At 49.5% G+C, this 15004-nt stretch overlaps 7 protein-coding genes across 7 annotated transcripts; 5 read left to right on the top strand and 2 right to left on the bottom strand.

Moving 5' to 3' along the window:
- Positions 1 to 14: 14 nt before the first annotated feature.
- On the bottom strand, positions 15 to 779 carry FMAN_02199 (uncharacterized protein; the record flags this gene model as incomplete). The annotated part of the gene is made up of 1 exon (XM_041835526.1): positions 15 to 779. The coding sequence occupies one exon, from the start codon at positions 777 to 779 to the stop codon at positions 15 to 17; it is 765 nt and encodes a 254-aa protein (XP_041685681.1).
- Positions 780 to 2330: 1551 nt separating this feature from the next.
- Positions 2331 to 2885, top strand: FMAN_02198 (uncharacterized protein; the record flags this gene model as incomplete). The annotated part of the gene is made up of 2 exons (XM_041835525.1): positions 2331 to 2503; positions 2564 to 2885. 2 exons carry the CDS (start codon positions 2331 to 2333, stop codon positions 2883 to 2885), a joined length of 495 nt encoding a protein of 164 aa, XP_041685680.1.
- A 776-nt stretch (positions 2886 to 3661) lies between these two features.
- On the top strand, positions 3662 to 4858 carry FMAN_02197 (uncharacterized protein; the record flags this gene model as incomplete). The annotated part of the gene is made up of 1 exon (XM_041835524.1): positions 3662 to 4858. One exon carries the CDS (start codon positions 3662 to 3664, stop codon positions 4856 to 4858), a length of 1197 nt encoding a protein of 398 aa, XP_041685679.1.
- A 296-nt stretch (positions 4859 to 5154) lies between these two features.
- FMAN_02196 (uncharacterized protein) lies at positions 5155 to 6699 on the bottom strand (the record flags this gene model as incomplete). The annotated part of the gene is made up of 3 exons (XM_041835523.1): positions 5155 to 5325; positions 5376 to 6485; positions 6538 to 6699. The coding sequence occupies 3 exons, from the start codon at positions 6697 to 6699 to the stop codon at positions 5155 to 5157; spliced, it is 1443 nt and encodes a 480-aa protein (XP_041685678.1).
- Positions 6700 to 7408: 709 nt separating this feature from the next.
- FMAN_02195 (uncharacterized protein) lies at positions 7409 to 9427 on the top strand (the record flags this gene model as incomplete). Its single annotated transcript, XM_041835522.1, has 1 exon — positions 7409 to 9427. The coding sequence occupies one exon, from the start codon at positions 7409 to 7411 to the stop codon at positions 9425 to 9427; it is 2019 nt and encodes a 672-aa protein (XP_041685677.1).
- A 640-nt stretch (positions 9428 to 10067) lies between these two features.
- FMAN_02194 (uncharacterized protein) lies at positions 10068 to 11931 on the top strand (the record flags this gene model as incomplete). Its single annotated transcript, XM_041835521.1, has 2 exons — positions 10068 to 11743; positions 11796 to 11931. The coding sequence occupies 2 exons, from the start codon at positions 10068 to 10070 to the stop codon at positions 11929 to 11931; spliced, it is 1812 nt and encodes a 603-aa protein (XP_041685676.1).
- A 1281-nt stretch (positions 11932 to 13212) lies between these two features.
- On the top strand, positions 13213 to 14666 carry FMAN_02193 (putative isocitrate dehydrogenase; the record flags this gene model as incomplete). Its single annotated transcript, XM_041835520.1, has 3 exons — positions 13213 to 13245; positions 13510 to 14528; positions 14582 to 14666. The coding sequence occupies 3 exons, from the start codon at positions 13213 to 13215 to the stop codon at positions 14664 to 14666; spliced, it is 1137 nt and encodes a 378-aa protein (XP_041685675.1).
- Between the last annotated feature and the right edge of the window lie 338 nt (positions 14667 to 15004).

Raw genomic sequence — 15004 nt, 5'->3', positions numbered from 1 at the left:
GAGTCACACTCGTCTTAGACGGCTGGCCAGAAAGCTTCTTCGGCGTCCAAGACATCATGCCACTTCCCTTGAACCCTCTTAAACAGCTTCGCCTTAACATCATCACCCTTCTCCTCCACGAGCTTGTTCACAGCATCATCAATAATCCTTCCAAGCTCACCCACAAACTCAACAAACTCCTTACACGTCCAGTTGTTGATAAACTCCTTCCTCACAGCCCCACCATCGGCGTCATTACCCCCATTATCATCAGAAAGCTGCGCCTTAGCCCACGACCAAGCATCAAGGTAACACTTTTCCGTTCCCCAGTAAATCACCGCAGCTTCCAGCCAAGGAAGTTCTTCTTTCTCGTTGGGAGACACAGAAGCGTAAAGAGCCTCCCAGCGTCGGAGACCTTCTAACTTGGTGCTTGAGTCAACACGGCCATCTTGTCCAGTCTCGAGATTAACATTAATGCCGTATTCTGCTGCTGTGTTTATAAAGAACTTCTCTTCTCGGCGGATGTTGACGAGAGCTGCGACGATCCAGTCTAGAAGCTTTGTTGTAGCTCCGGGGTCGACATTGGGTTGCACGGTATCAGGATACTCGAGAAAGCTGAGAAGACGACCAAGACCACGGCAGTAGCTGTGGATGTAGAGACGATCATTTGCAAGCCAGCGGCCGAGGAGCTCTTTTGATGCTTTGCCGTGACCTGCGAGCTTGAGGAATTCAGATTGGGTAGCTCGCTTGTAAGCTTGCTCGTCTGAGATGAGAAGCTGTTGGGTTAGAGAGTAGGACATGATAATGATGAATGAGGTATTTCCTCAGGTTGTTGATGCGGAGATGGCTTCATGGTCTGACGAGAGCTTGGCGAGTGGAATTATGTCATTGTCGGTGTAAAGTTGTTCCAGCTGCAGGATGTTAGTACTACAGGGTCTAATTCGAGTCGAGTCCGACGTGAGATCTGTATGAGGCTACGATGTACGATCTTTGGTGTTTATGAGTTTAGGTTGTTTTGTGTATTGTTGCGCCTTGTGAGACATTGCTCTGAACTTCAATTGTACTATGGGCGGCAATTCACTCGAGCTCATTGAGGTGCAAGATACTTCTTATGATGAAGAACATACGTTTCGATGACTTACATACTGGTACTCATTGATGGTTACTGTGTATCTCAAACTCTACCATTAGTTCTCTCGTCAGCAATGACGATCAACTTCTCGGGCCGTATACTCGGCTGCCCGGCGCATCAAGTAAATTCGACTATACTCAGAATTCGTAGTAGCCTATGAGAAGCATCCGTTCTCATTCAAAGTCTATCGATGCTATTCTTGGGAACGGACTCTCGGACTCTCGGAACCTCCAAGAATGTAAAAACCTAACATCGACGGAACATTCATATCCCCGTTAGGACCGCAGTTGATCTTCAACGCCATGTAATTTCCTCCCCAGCCTCATCCATGCCAACCATGTGTCCAAATCGCCCATCCCTTCTACTACCAAAAGCTTGGCAACGTTCTATAACCCGCTAATCGCTCACAATTGGACATCCAGCACGATCAACTTCCTGGTTCATTCTGCTTCAACCGTTGCGTGATCGCCGTTATCCCCGTCAAGTTATTTTCTCTGCTGCGTCCCTTAATCTGGGGGAACGAACGGCAACGAGAAGCTTTGCCGACAGGGATCATGCAGCCCACTTGGTTTAATTAATGATGGCATCCCCCACAATAAGGGGGTTGTGTTGATTTACTTGATTATCAGCAGACGAAGAAGAAGCAAGCAAGCAAATTATATTGCGTTTGTTTGAGATTTTGGAATGGGCAGTTTCAGCTTGAGTTGTTCTTTTTGGTCTATGCTGTTCGTGCGGTGAGTTTCACGGCGCATTGATGGAGGATCCAATGTTAAGAGAATGCATGAATATGTATCAACGTTTAGTCATAAACTATTGATAGAAATGTCGATCAGGTACACGTAACATGATGTGACAAGACCAGTCTAGATCTCGTATCAAATCCGATTTCGAGAGGGTCAATTTCACTGCTCACGAGATGCACCCCTGATTTACAGGGACCCCCAGCGGCATCGAGGGGCTGAGCTTCTGAAACATGGAGCTCTCGGAAGCATGTCATTCAACTGAAAAGCGCATCGTCAGTCTCGCATTGGCCTTTTAATGAATGCCTCTTGCCCTTGGATGCAATAAACCCCCCTTCCCTCTTTTTTCCTAGGTTTTGCTCCCCTCTTTAGCAGACTCGACTTGGCTCTTGATTGTTTCTTTCATTTTGCTCAGAATAAAACAAACTGAATCGTTAATTTAATCTTTTTTATTACTGCACGCTCACTCACTTTATATCATGATTCTCGACAAGGAATTAGGCGCCCTTGCGTCTCGCGCTGAGGGAATGGGTCTCACGCGGGTGCTGCCCAGAGAAGCCAAGGAAACATGCCACGATGATCAATACTCGGATACCTGCGAAAAGCCCAATATTAGCACAGGCGAGATCATGCTAATTCTCTTTGTCGCCAGGTATTTATACCCCATTTCTCGCATATCGGTAATTTTGTCTTGGCTGACCTCATTCCGCAGCGCCGTTGTAGCCCTTGGCGTTATCGCCATGCTATGCTACCTCCATCGCCGTCGACAGCGCCTGGACAAACTCGAAGACCCGAAGGACTTCCAAGAACTCGACGACTACGGCATTGCGCCGGTCAAGCAAAAACCAGCAAATATGCCCCGAGCACCACCGCCGACGTATGAACGATCACAGGACAAGAAGGAGATGAACACGGCTTCACCGGCGACTACGAATGAGAATTGGGGACGGCAGAGGGACTCGACTGATTCGTTAACGCCGTCGCTTCGACAAGCAATGGGGGTGACGCCCCGAGATACATTGGCCAATCACTAGGGAGGTATTCCACTGTGGACGGTAGGCGGATGAGCTACTGCAGGTGTCGATCGGTTATGCATAATTGACCTGAGGTGTCGGGTGTTTCAGAGATGCAGCTACGCGATAGTCGCCGATTTACAGAGGGGATAAACAAAGATTGGCATGTCTTTACGATGGCGTTTGGGAGATCAATTGGTATGCACGGCGTACGGGCTTCTTGCAGGATGGCGTTCCTTTGGTCGGGTTTGGACTACCTTGCTCATGGCTAGCGAAAGTTTCCTTGACAATTCGAGAATATTTTGATACTTGGTTGCTGGTGATGCTTCTGTTATGGGGAAGGAATCGAGACATTCCCACTGTGGTCTAGGGTGAGATGAGCCTTGCGAACCTGAGGTAAGACTCCTTGTATGTGACGATTTCGGTCCGCCCTCTCAGGTTCTCTCTGCTTGCTCACTGAGATTAGAAGCTCACTACCCAATGCCAACATGTGTAACGAGATGCCTTGAGCGAAGTGCGTTCTCGTGTGTGTAACCTTGATTCAGTTTCGTTCAGATCAGCCGATCACATTCGTGAAGTGATGGGGCTCAGTGTAACTGTGTTATCAACAAACTTTAGGGCATATGCTTCTTTGACGGCTGTGATACACTCTTAGGATTTAGACCTTGTGTGCCCTGATAAAGGTTACGTAGGTTTCGTGAGTCATAGAGTTAAATAAACGAGTTAATGGGCCCTTCTTCCTCTGTCAAAGCAAACACATCGTAACGTTTCTTCTCTCTGAACAATCGTTTCTCAACATGGCTTCCGGTTGCAACCAGAACAGCAACGCTACACCACGACACTTACAAATCTTCAATCCTCCTCTTGAGCCATGTGGTGACTTTCACCTGTTTCCACTTTTGCCTGACGATATTCGCTGGCTTGTTTGGCAACATTCTCTCAGTCACGAACGATGGATCGATATCAACCTGAATCGTCTGGATTACACAAATCCTCCGCACAGGATGCGAGAGCTGGCAAATTCCGAAGCGTATAGTGTCGTGTTAGGCCATCGTTGGAGGATCAGTAAACTCTTTCGGACCACATCTGAGTCACGCAGGGCTGCTTTGGCTTTCTACAGGATTCAACTACCGTGTTGGTACGAGTCGAAAGACAAGATTATGTCGAGAGTAACACTGTATGTTTGTCCTGAATTGGACCACTTCTTCCTCTGCGGCTTCAGCTTTGTCTATTTTGAGCGCTTTGCACATGACCTCTGGGCTTGTGACCCTTGTCATATCGGTTTGGTCAACCTTGCATTGCCAGCCTCATTTCCGAGCTGCTTTTTCAAGACATCGATTAAACCAAATTGTGAGCCTTCTGTCCTTCGACAAGGCTTATCCAGGATCGAGCGTCTTACAATGATGAGTGACAAGGGGGCAAAAACGCTAATACGCCAAAGCCGTTACCCTATCTACCAAATGAATCATGTCGTTCCCATCAGGAGTGCTGTTCAGAGCTTCGACAGACTGCCATATGACCCTCGATTGCATGGTGAAGATCTGAAGCAAGTATTTCTAGGCGATATTGATTCTCAAGGGCCATTCAATCGCTGGCTTAAACTACTCTCGACCTCAGGGGTGCATCACGAGCACAAGGTCATCTATCAGTTTGGCATTTGTCGTGGGTATAAAACCGGCTATTCGCACAGGGAACCTGTCATATCTAACCGCCAATCCGCTGTTGAATGGGTTCAGCATGACACTGATGAATTCCGAAGATGGTTTGAGACCTTTCATCGATCACCAGAACTCAGAGGTCAAATAGACCATGAGATTGCCAGAGTCTTCGAAGAATCACCACAGCCAGTCGTTGGATTCTGGCTATTCCCGATGGAGAGTGTCTTTGTTCCAGAAGATCCTAAGATTCATGGTACAGATGCTTCACGGGCAGGTTTAACGACAGTTGACATGTCACAACACATGCCGGAGCTGTGCCTGGCGAACATCTATTGACAGTGGCTGTGATCAACAAACACCTGAGCTTGGTACACTTTGGGCTAGGACCCATGATCCTCTACTGCCGAGTAACGACTTGTCAAGATTTTCATCCCATCTTTCACATACCTAGATAGCCATAACTTCTATGGGATCTTAGGATATTTTAGACTGGCTTAGGATAATCTGCACAAGTTTAGGATTTCTTAGACCAATTTAGGAGAATTCAGTCATAATAACCATAAAAGGTTGGGCTTGATATTGAAGACCTCTACACAATATTAGACGATATCGTCCCAGATTCCAGTTCACATCTAGTAAGCATAGAACAGAGTAGCCTCAGAGTCAGTCTGCCTGATCTTTCTGTTTTGCCTGACCAGCATCCACCTCATAAGCCAGACTCCAGCAATACAAGCTACAGCAAAACCAGCACTGCTTGAGAGCGGCAGCACATAACGTGGTGCATCAGATTTGGGCCATAGGTACTGTACGAGTTAGCGGTCGTTTTCAAGGATAGAGAGTCAAGGGTACTTACAGGGGTCCAGATCAGACTGAGTGTCGCACTGACGTTGGCGAGAGCTAGAGCAGAAGCCTTCTTCTCCCTCGTCTGTCCACAGGTATTGCCCACCCAAGCCAGAAGAATAGAGTTGACACCATAAGTACCAATAGTGAAGACACACATGGCAAAGTATCTTGCTCCAACGTTCATGGTAGCGCAAGCCAACACGAAACCGAAGGTAGCGACAATCTTGGAGATGGTGATGTGCCAGGTACTCTCGTTAAAGTGACCAGAAGACTTGGCCCAAAGAATAGAGAGAGCACCCGCGATCAAGAAAGGAGGACAGGTGAGGACGAGGGTAATAGTGGTGTTGAAGCCGAGCGTGTTGACGATGGTAGGGAAGAAGTTCTTGAAGCCGTTGGTCGCAAGGTGAAGATGCTGGAGAACGATGAAGACCCAGACTTTCGGGTCGACGATGGCTTCGCGCAGACCACTCCATGGATTTCCGTCGCCCTTCTGTCCGACTGTATCTCTCAGAACACGATCATGCGCAAGTTGACGCTGCTCAGGTGTGAGCCATCGCGTCGTCAATGGTTCATCAGGAAGAGTGAAGCACGCAACGATAGCAACAACAAACGTAACCGCACCCTGAAGGATAAACAACCATCGCCAGCCCTTGATTCCTGCCAATCCATCCATGCCCTCAAAAACACCCGCCGCAATAAGGCCTGCAAAAGCAGAAGCCAGGACGTTACCCGAGTAAAGAATACTGATCCTCGTCGCCAATTCCTTCCTGGTGTAAAACGTCGACAGCATGTACAGTGCACCAGGATAATAAGGAGCCTCCACGATACCGAGGAAGAATCTAGTGAGAAGAGCGCCGGTGTAGTTGTGGGCTACGGCCGTGAGGGAACTGACGACGGCCCAGGCCATCATGAAACCGCCCATGTACCATGATGGTCTGACGCGGGTGATTATCATGTTGCTGGGGATCTGGCCGAGGACGTAGCCGACGAAGAGGATTGAGACGGAGGTGTTGTACTGTGAGCCTTGGAGGTTGAGATCTTCCTCGAAGCCATTTAGGCGGGCGAGGGTGATGGCGTTGCGGTCGAGGTAGTTGAGCCAGTACATCAGCCACAGGGTCGGCTATAATATGTGTTAGTTAAAATATGCTGTCAATGGACACGGGAAGACTTACCATGATCCATTTGTCGAGCTTCTTGACGAGTTTGATCTCCTCAGGATCGCTCTTCGCTACCGCACCAGAGTAATCACCATTACCCTTCTTGTCAAGAACCTCAGCAGAGTACTCCTCATGAGCAGCGTTTTGCTTCTCAGCATCAAGGGTCTCAACGCCCATCTTGTGATCTTGGGATGTTATGATGATTGACTCTCACAAAACCTATCTCGGAGAAGTTGTGGAAGAGAATGATGGTTGATGCGAAAAAGCAGGGGGATGTCGCGGTATTTGAACTTGTTCTCTGGACTTGGGTTGTTCCCCGCATACCCCAGATTCTAGATATCCGGGGGTGGGATTGTTGAGGGGATCACCATGAGGCGAGGAGCGAGAATATCCTGGTTTCGGGGACGGGGCCGATGGCCGAGTTGTGGTTTTGCCAAGACGCCATTTTGGGGGAGCTAGATTGTCATGGAGGGGGATTTCTAGTGTTGAGTCAAGACTTGTGTAAGTGGATGATGTAGAGGATAACGATATCCGCGGAGGATAGCATTGGATCAATTTCGTTTCAAGAGTCTAGCTGATGAATCGAGAATTATAGACGGACACGAGAGTAGAATTGTTTCGTTGTTCTCCGTAATACGAGCGGAAATAAACATCCATCCTCATAGTCACATCACGATGCATCCATCATCCATCGACGTTGCGGTCCCAACCCCACGAGTCAGGATTAAGGTAACAATTAAGCTTAGTTCCCCAAATTCCACCCATCAAACCAACCAAAATAAAACCCGCATTCACTAGCCGACGCCCCATAACTTCTCCTTCTCAAGCGGGGGTCTCTCCATCCATCATCCTCTCACCATCTCGGCCTCGGTCTCCGTTGCCATTTATGCCCTCAAACGCCTGCGACAGATGTCACCGCCGCAAAGTCCGCTGTGACAAGATCCAACCTCAATGCGGGCCCTGCAAACGCGCTGATGTCGCCTGTGAGTATGCTGTTAGTGAGCATCAGTTGAGGAGGAGGAATGTTCAGAAGTTGGAGAGGAGGATTAGGGAGTTGATGGATTGTAATGAGGGTTTGACGCAGCAGTTGAGGCGGTCGGAAGAGGTGACCAGACGATCTGAGGATGTGACGAGAAGGTCTGAGGATGTTACGAGGAGACCTGAAGATGTTGAGAGAGGTGAGGCGTCGGTGGTGCAGGATAGTCCTGGGGATGGAGAAGTAGCTGAGGAGGTTATTCAGATGAGTCTCATCGCAGGCGGAGGCCATCACTTCGTTGGTTCAACAAGCGGTCTTCTCCTCGCCAACCTCCTCCAATCCCGCCCTCAACCATCCTCATCCCTCACCACATCCTGGAAACCAAACTCCCTCCCCGGCCTATCCTCACCACAAACCAACTCCGGCCTCCCCCCCAAAACCCTCGCCTCAGAACTCCTAAAGGCCTACTGCAGCCATGATCACCTCTGCTACCCCTTCCTCTCCACCAAATCCCTCTACCGGTCTTTAGACGCCGTGTACGAAGACTCCAGCGCCAAAGACCCCGTCGATGCCTTCTTCGTCGACATGACCCTCGCCATCGGCACGGCGCAGGTACACAAGTTTAACTGGAATGGTGTATATGATGCTGAGACGCATTATAACCGCGCCATGACGAGACTAGCTGATGTGCTGGCGAGAGATGGGATCGAGAGGTTGCAGGCGCTGTTGTTGGTGTGTCAGTATAGAATGGGCACAACGTCGAGTAATACCACGACTAGTGTTTGGCATCTCATCGGCGTTGCGGCGAGGACGTGTCTTGAGATGGGGCTTCATCGAGCGGCGACTTATGCGCTTCCGGGAACGTTGGATGAGCCGACGAGGAAGGTGAAGGAAGAGGAGATGGAGACGAAGCGACGGTGTTTCTGGAGTCTTGTTGCGCTGGATCGCGTGACGAGTCTTGCGCTTGGAAGGCCATTGGCTCTACAGCTTGAAGACATAGACGTTGATCTTCCTCCTTCGTCGACAGCAGATCAACTTCCTGAGGATAGCAGTCCTCTCTCATCGGCACCCTACGGAACACCTCAATACCGCGCTGCGACCTCTGTCTTCGTGCATATCGTTCGCTACCGCCTCATCTGCGGGAAGATCATAAATGCCCTGCACCGGAGTGCCAAACACGTCACGTTCCCGAACACAAGCTACGATGAAATGCGAACAGCTCTAGCGAGGGAGTTACAAGAGTGGCATACAGAAACAGCGAATCTACCCCTTTTTAAGAGCGATACAGCTGCTTCACCGGCTAGTGGTTCGAGTTTTCGCTCTGAGGAGTGGTATAGACTCTTGTACCATAACGGCATGCTCATGCTGTTTCGGCCGTCGCCGTGTTTAAACGATGCAGCTGTGAATAGTCTCGCGCTGCAGAATATATATGACTCTGCGAGGGAGGCTATAAGTCTCTATGCAAGCCTTCACCGATCTCGAAAGCTGAATTATTCATGGATAACAATGCATTCCGTCTTCCTAGCCGGACTATCATACATCTTCGCCCTACGCCATCATTTCTCTGGTTCAGAACCTCAGCGCGCAAGGTTACATACAACACCTACAATCAACCAAGTCGTCAACGACACGAGGGCATGTTCAAAAGTGTTGGTGGCTGTGTCGGAGAGATGGGACTTGGCGAGGAATTGTTCGGACTTGTTTGATAGGCTGAGCGATGCGGTGGTAGCTGATGTCGTGGAGGCGAGTGTTGCGGCGCCGGTGCAATTTTCGGCGGATCTGGCGGGTATGACTGTTGATAGTACGTTTAGGGATTGTTTTGGGGATTTGCAGAGTTTGGGGCTGGATGAGTTCCATAATGATGCTATTTCGCAGTTGAGTCAGGAGTGGTTTTTTGGGCTGGGGGGTGAGAACCATTCGTATTATTGAGCTGTTGTCCTCTCCTTTATCGTGAGACTTTATCTTACAAGCTGTAAATATCGGATGCCTGGTATATATGTTATGAACTCAGACTAAAAGTAATCTATCTGTTAATGACTATGTGCCTTGGTTCTTGCTCTGCCGTCAGTTCCAAAACTGAGAGGATTGTTGGGTACAGAAGCATCATCAGCAATACCCATGAATAAGATAAGTATACTAATATTTCCCAATCTAGTTCTCCGAGCATAGCAAGAAGGGTAAATCTGAGCCGTTGAACTTGGAGGGATCTCACATTATGTTCCATCTCATGTTGAGCAAGTACATCGACGGGCTCGGTCGCCGAAGCCGAAATGCCAGGGCCTGTGTAAGTGGATCGCCACTCGGCGCCGCGTCCGCCAATCCACAATCCACCGAATACAGTCTTATGATAAGTCATGAGAGGCTCTTAACATCCTGAATAATCCGAGATATTACACAATTGAGAATATCTTTATTCCGACGGTCCACTAGTTAAAGGAGTGTTTATCAAGAGCCGCAACCTAACCTCATTCCATTGCTCTCAGCTCACTATAACTTTCACCTCAACTCACCTCACATATACTTCACATACACATATTCTCACATTGAGCATCACTTCACTTCACACAAAATGTTGGACAGACCTCCAATCCGCATCGGCAACGTCTCCGGCGCAACAGGCGACCATCCCCACGCAATGTCCCGCATGGTCCGCTCCGGCAACGTCCACGTCATAACAGGAGACTGGCTCTCCGAGATGAACATCGCCTGGAACGCAATCACCAAGCAAGAAGTAGACCCCAACCTAGGCTACGAGAACGGCTTCTACGAGCAACTCGACGAGTGTCTTGACGATATCATGCAGCGCGACATCCGTGTCGTAACTAACGCTGGGGCACTCAACACTGATGCATTATATGACAAGGTCAGAGCGCTCTGTGAGAAGAGAGGGTATGGGGATTGTGTGGTTGCAAAGGTGCTAGGTGATGATGTTTCGGATGTTGTCGGGAGGAGGGATGTGCAGATTACGCATTTGGATCATCCGGAGCAGACTCTTGAGTCTTGGGGGTTTACGCCATGCTGTGCTACTGCGTATATTGGATGTTGGGGCATTGTTCAGGCGCTTCGTTCTGGTGCTCGGATCGTTATCTGCGGTCGATGCACTGATGCTTCTCCTGTAATGGGCGCTGCGGCGTGGTATCATGGCTGGCGAGAAGAGCAGTACGAGGAATTGGCTGGTTCGCTTCTGGCTGCTCATCTCATTGAGTGCGGTCCTTATGTCGTCGGTGCAAACTTCTCAGGGTTCAAGGACTTTCTACCCGAACTTGTGGATATTGCATTCCCCATTGCTGAGATCGATCCAAGAGGACGGTGTACTATTGGAAGAACAGCAGAAGGTGGAGGAAGAGTCACAAAAGAGACCGTCACAGCACAATTACTCTACGAGCTTCAAGGGCATTTATACCTTAACCCCGATGTCGTCGCAGATCTCTCAGGCGTACACGTTGAGCAAGAATCAGAAAACCGCGTCTCCGTCTCAGGAGTAAAAGGCCTCCCTCCACCGCCAACAGCAAAAGTCATGATCGCCGCAAAAGGCGGTTTCCAGGCTGAAGCAACATTCTACATCAACGGTCTCGATGTCTACGAAAAAGCAGCCATGATGAAGAACCAGCTAGCACACATGTTCAAAGACTCAAACTTCAGCCGTCTAAGCATCGAGCTTTATGGCACACCGGCTGAGAACCCAACGTCTCAACAAGCAGGCACCGTATCACTGCGTGTCTTTGCGCAAGCTCGTCGAAAAGAAGACATCGACGCGCCCAAGTTCAAAGTACCCATTTACGCACTCCGCATGCAGAGCTATCCGGGGTACCATATGAATCTTGACTTTAGGACTATGGTGCCCAAGCCATTCATGGAGATGTTTCCAGCGCTCATGCCCGTGTCTGCGATTGAGCATCGGGTTGAGATGAGTACCGGCGCGTCACATCGCATTGAACCACCAGCAAAAACAGCAAAATATCCTATTGTACGGCCCTCGACGGAGACGCATGGACCGGTTGACATGCTTACTTTCGGGCCGACGGAGTGGGCGCCGCTGGGAAGTGTTGTGCATGCGAGATCAGGCGATAAAGGTGATAATTCGAATGTTGGGTTCTTTGTGAGGAACGATGATGAGTATGCTTGGTTGAGGAACGTGTTGACCGTGTCGAAGCTGAAGCAGTTGTTTGGGGACGATTGGTTCAAGGGTGATCCTCAGAGGAGGGTTGAGAGGGTTGAGTTCCCTGGCATCAACGCTGTGCACTTGTAGGTCTCCCGTGTGAAGATTCTGAAGCTGAGGAATACTGACATGATACAGCCGTGTTTTGGATAACCTGAATGGAGGAATTGCATCGTCAGATCGCATTGATGGTCTTGGGAAGGGAATTGGCGAGTATTTGAGGAGTCGATACGTCGATGTACCAAAGGCGTATCTTGAAAGAGGACGGATCTAGAAGTAGGAAAAGCAGACACGTTCAAATAGATTCCACCGAGACTTGTGGCGTATCATCGAAGCCTGATGTTCTCCTTTGCTCTCGCTCTTTTCTTTACATATTTTTCGTCATTCTCAGACCTCACTTGTCACTACCTACCTAGTAACAAGACATCTCACGCCTCGGTATCGCTGCGATAAAATAACTCGCCAAGCTCGGAGCATGACAATGAAATCATTTCTCGTTCAATTCGAAATTGACAATTAGAACGCCTTGAAATCCGCTGTCACAGGTCGTCAGGAGTATATAATTGAGGTGTGGTGGTTAGAATGTGTATGTAAGCGTGTTATTATTTTTAAGAGAGTTGACAAGTCTGCCTTGAAAGGTACATCCAAGTGTCTCTATCATAGCATACCTAATTTAGATATTCATTGTCCCTCAGCCGGCAAAGCTTTATTGGGTTGATTCTTAGACATGGATATCTTTCGAGGCTGACCTGCAAACTTGGAGAATTATAATTTAAAAAGTTCTACGATATACTAGGGGAGCATGATACCAGGAGAGAGACTACATATGTTTTGAGATGGTAGGCTAATAAAATCGGTATAAACATGACTAGCCTAAGGGAGCAAGAAAACATTATACCTTGATAAGGTATAGGGAGTCGATAAGCTCAGCAAAAGCTATCCTAAACTTATTCGAAGTTACCTAAGTCTTTTTATCATTTAGGATTGACCTGGGTTTTCTCCCCTCCCCTAGACTGCCGGGGTCAAGTCAATTGAACGTTATTGTTGATCCTCAATTCTGTTTCCGTGACGTCGTTTGCGTATCTCAGGCAGTTCACCCTAAGCCAAGAAAAGCAGTAAATTCTAGCGGCGGCGCCCTGCAAAGACTCCCCCACAAGCTACCCCATGCGGCCTAACGCTACTCCACTCGGGCCAGTGACAAGCTCGGAACAATCGCGTTTTCCGAGCGGCGGCCGAAAGAAAAGCAGTAAGTGGTAGCTAAAAAAAATTATTCTACAGAGGGCCCCCGGCCAATGCGACACCATAGTTCAGAGGGAAGAACCTTGCAACTGGGTTTTGTCCTTCAGAGCTACCCTACCCGACGGGAACGGAAACAGGCTTGCGCGATTTGCACTTGCGTTCCTTTAACCTCAACTTGTAAAAAATACTCTTCTTCCTCTTTTCTTCTTCTCGTCTCTCCTCGTGTGCGGTGCCTCGGTTCTTATATACATCTCTCTCTCTCTCCTCCCCACGAACGCTCTCCTCTCTACCTTTTAGATACCCCCCACTTGTCATCATGTTGTCTCGAGGATCTCTTCGATCGGCCCAGGTACGTTTCTTTGTGGTGTTATTGCTTTTGTGGTGTTTGTGTTACATGAGGAGGAATTTCTTTGGGCAATGGACTTTTGTGGCTGTCTGACGATGATGTGCATCATGTCATGATCATCATCGCGACATCACAACAAGCAAGAATTGGAGTTTTGCGTGGTGGGACATGATTGCGGGACAAAGACCACAACAGCGCAAATGGCTCAGATTGATTATACGCCGTCTTCACTACTCAATTGATCCCGTTGCTAACAATTCTTCTCAGCTGCTGCGCGGCGTCGCCAAGCAACAACCCCAGCTCGCCCGATCCTTCGCCACCGTCCAGTCCGACATCTTCAAGCCCGCCAAGTACGGCGGCAAGTACACCGTCACCCTAATCCCCGGTGACGGTATCGGTACCGAGGTTGCTGAGTCCGTCAAGACCGTCTTCAAGGCCGACAACGTCCCCGTTGAGTGGGAGCAGATCGAGGTCTCTGGTCTCGAGGGCGCCGGCCGAACCGAGGATGCTTTCCGCGAGTCTGTCGCTTCTCTTAAGCGCAACAAGCTCGGTCTCAAGGGTATCCTGCACACTCCCATCAGCCGATCCGGCCACCAGAGTTTCAACGTTGCCATGCGTCAGGAGCTTGATATCTACGCCAGCATCAGCTTGATCAAGAACATCCCCGGCTACGAGACCCGCCACAAGGACGTCGACCTGTGCATCATCCGAGAGAACACTGAGGGTGAGTACTCTGGTCTCGAGCACCAGAGCGTCGACGGTGTCGTTGAGTCCCTCAAGATCATCACGCGCGCCAAGTCTGAGCGTATCGCCAAGTTCGCCTTCTCTTTCGCTCTCGCCAACGGCCGATCCAAGGTTACTTGCATCCACAAGGCCAACATCATGAAGCTTGCCGACGGTCTTTTCCGCAGCACCTTCCACCAGGTCGCCAAGGACTACCCCACCCTCGAGGTCAACGACATGATTGTCGACAACGCCTCCATGCAGGCTGTCTCTCGTCCCCAGCAATTCGATGTCATGGTCATGCCTAACCTTTACGGTGGTATCCTGTCCAACATTGGCGCCGCTCTTGTTGGTGGCCCTGGCATCGTCCCCGGTTGCAACATGGGCCGTGAGGTCGCTGTTTTCGAGCCCGGTTGCCGTCACGTCGGTCTCGACATCAAGGGCAAGGATCAGGCTAACCCCACTGCCATGCTCCTGTCCGGCAGCATGCTGCTGCGACACCTCGGCCTCGATGAGCACGCTAACCGTGTCTCCAAGGCCACCTACGCCGTGATTGCTGAGGGGTAAGTTCTACACGATTCATTAGAGTCCAACCGCAATGCTAACAATCCTGCAGCAAAGTCCGCACCCCCGACATGGGCGGCTCCTCCACCACCCACGAGTTCACCAAGGCCATCCTCGACAAGCTCGAGACTGTTTAAATGAAGCATCTTTTGTGATATCCCCCTCCCGAAACAAACCACGCGAGATCACCATTTTTTTATTTTTTTCGTTTGTCTTTCCCGTAGCTAAAGCGGGAGCCGATTGGACATTACAGCCACATCATGATCACCATGACTTGACATAAGAGCTCTATTCCCCATGTGGAGCTTTTTATGCGGGTCGAGCAAATTCTTGACGAGGTATCAGGTTGCAAGATTTTGGTTGCGCCTCGGACTTCGTACTTACGAAACGCTTATATGTAGAAAACTCCGAACCTAGTATCGAGAATAGAATCCACTGGCTATCGTTTGGCCAACTGAACTGTACTTTTGACCTC

This window comes from Fusarium mangiferae, assembly GCF_900044065.1.
Source record: "Fusarium mangiferae strain MRC7560 genome assembly, contig: FMAN_scaffold010, whole genome shotgun sequence".
NCBI lineage: Eukaryota > Fungi > Ascomycota > Sordariomycetes > Hypocreales > Nectriaceae > Fusarium > Fusarium mangiferae.
Note: the sequence above shows the minus strand (reverse complement) of the source record. Positions and strands in the feature narration are given on the sequence as shown.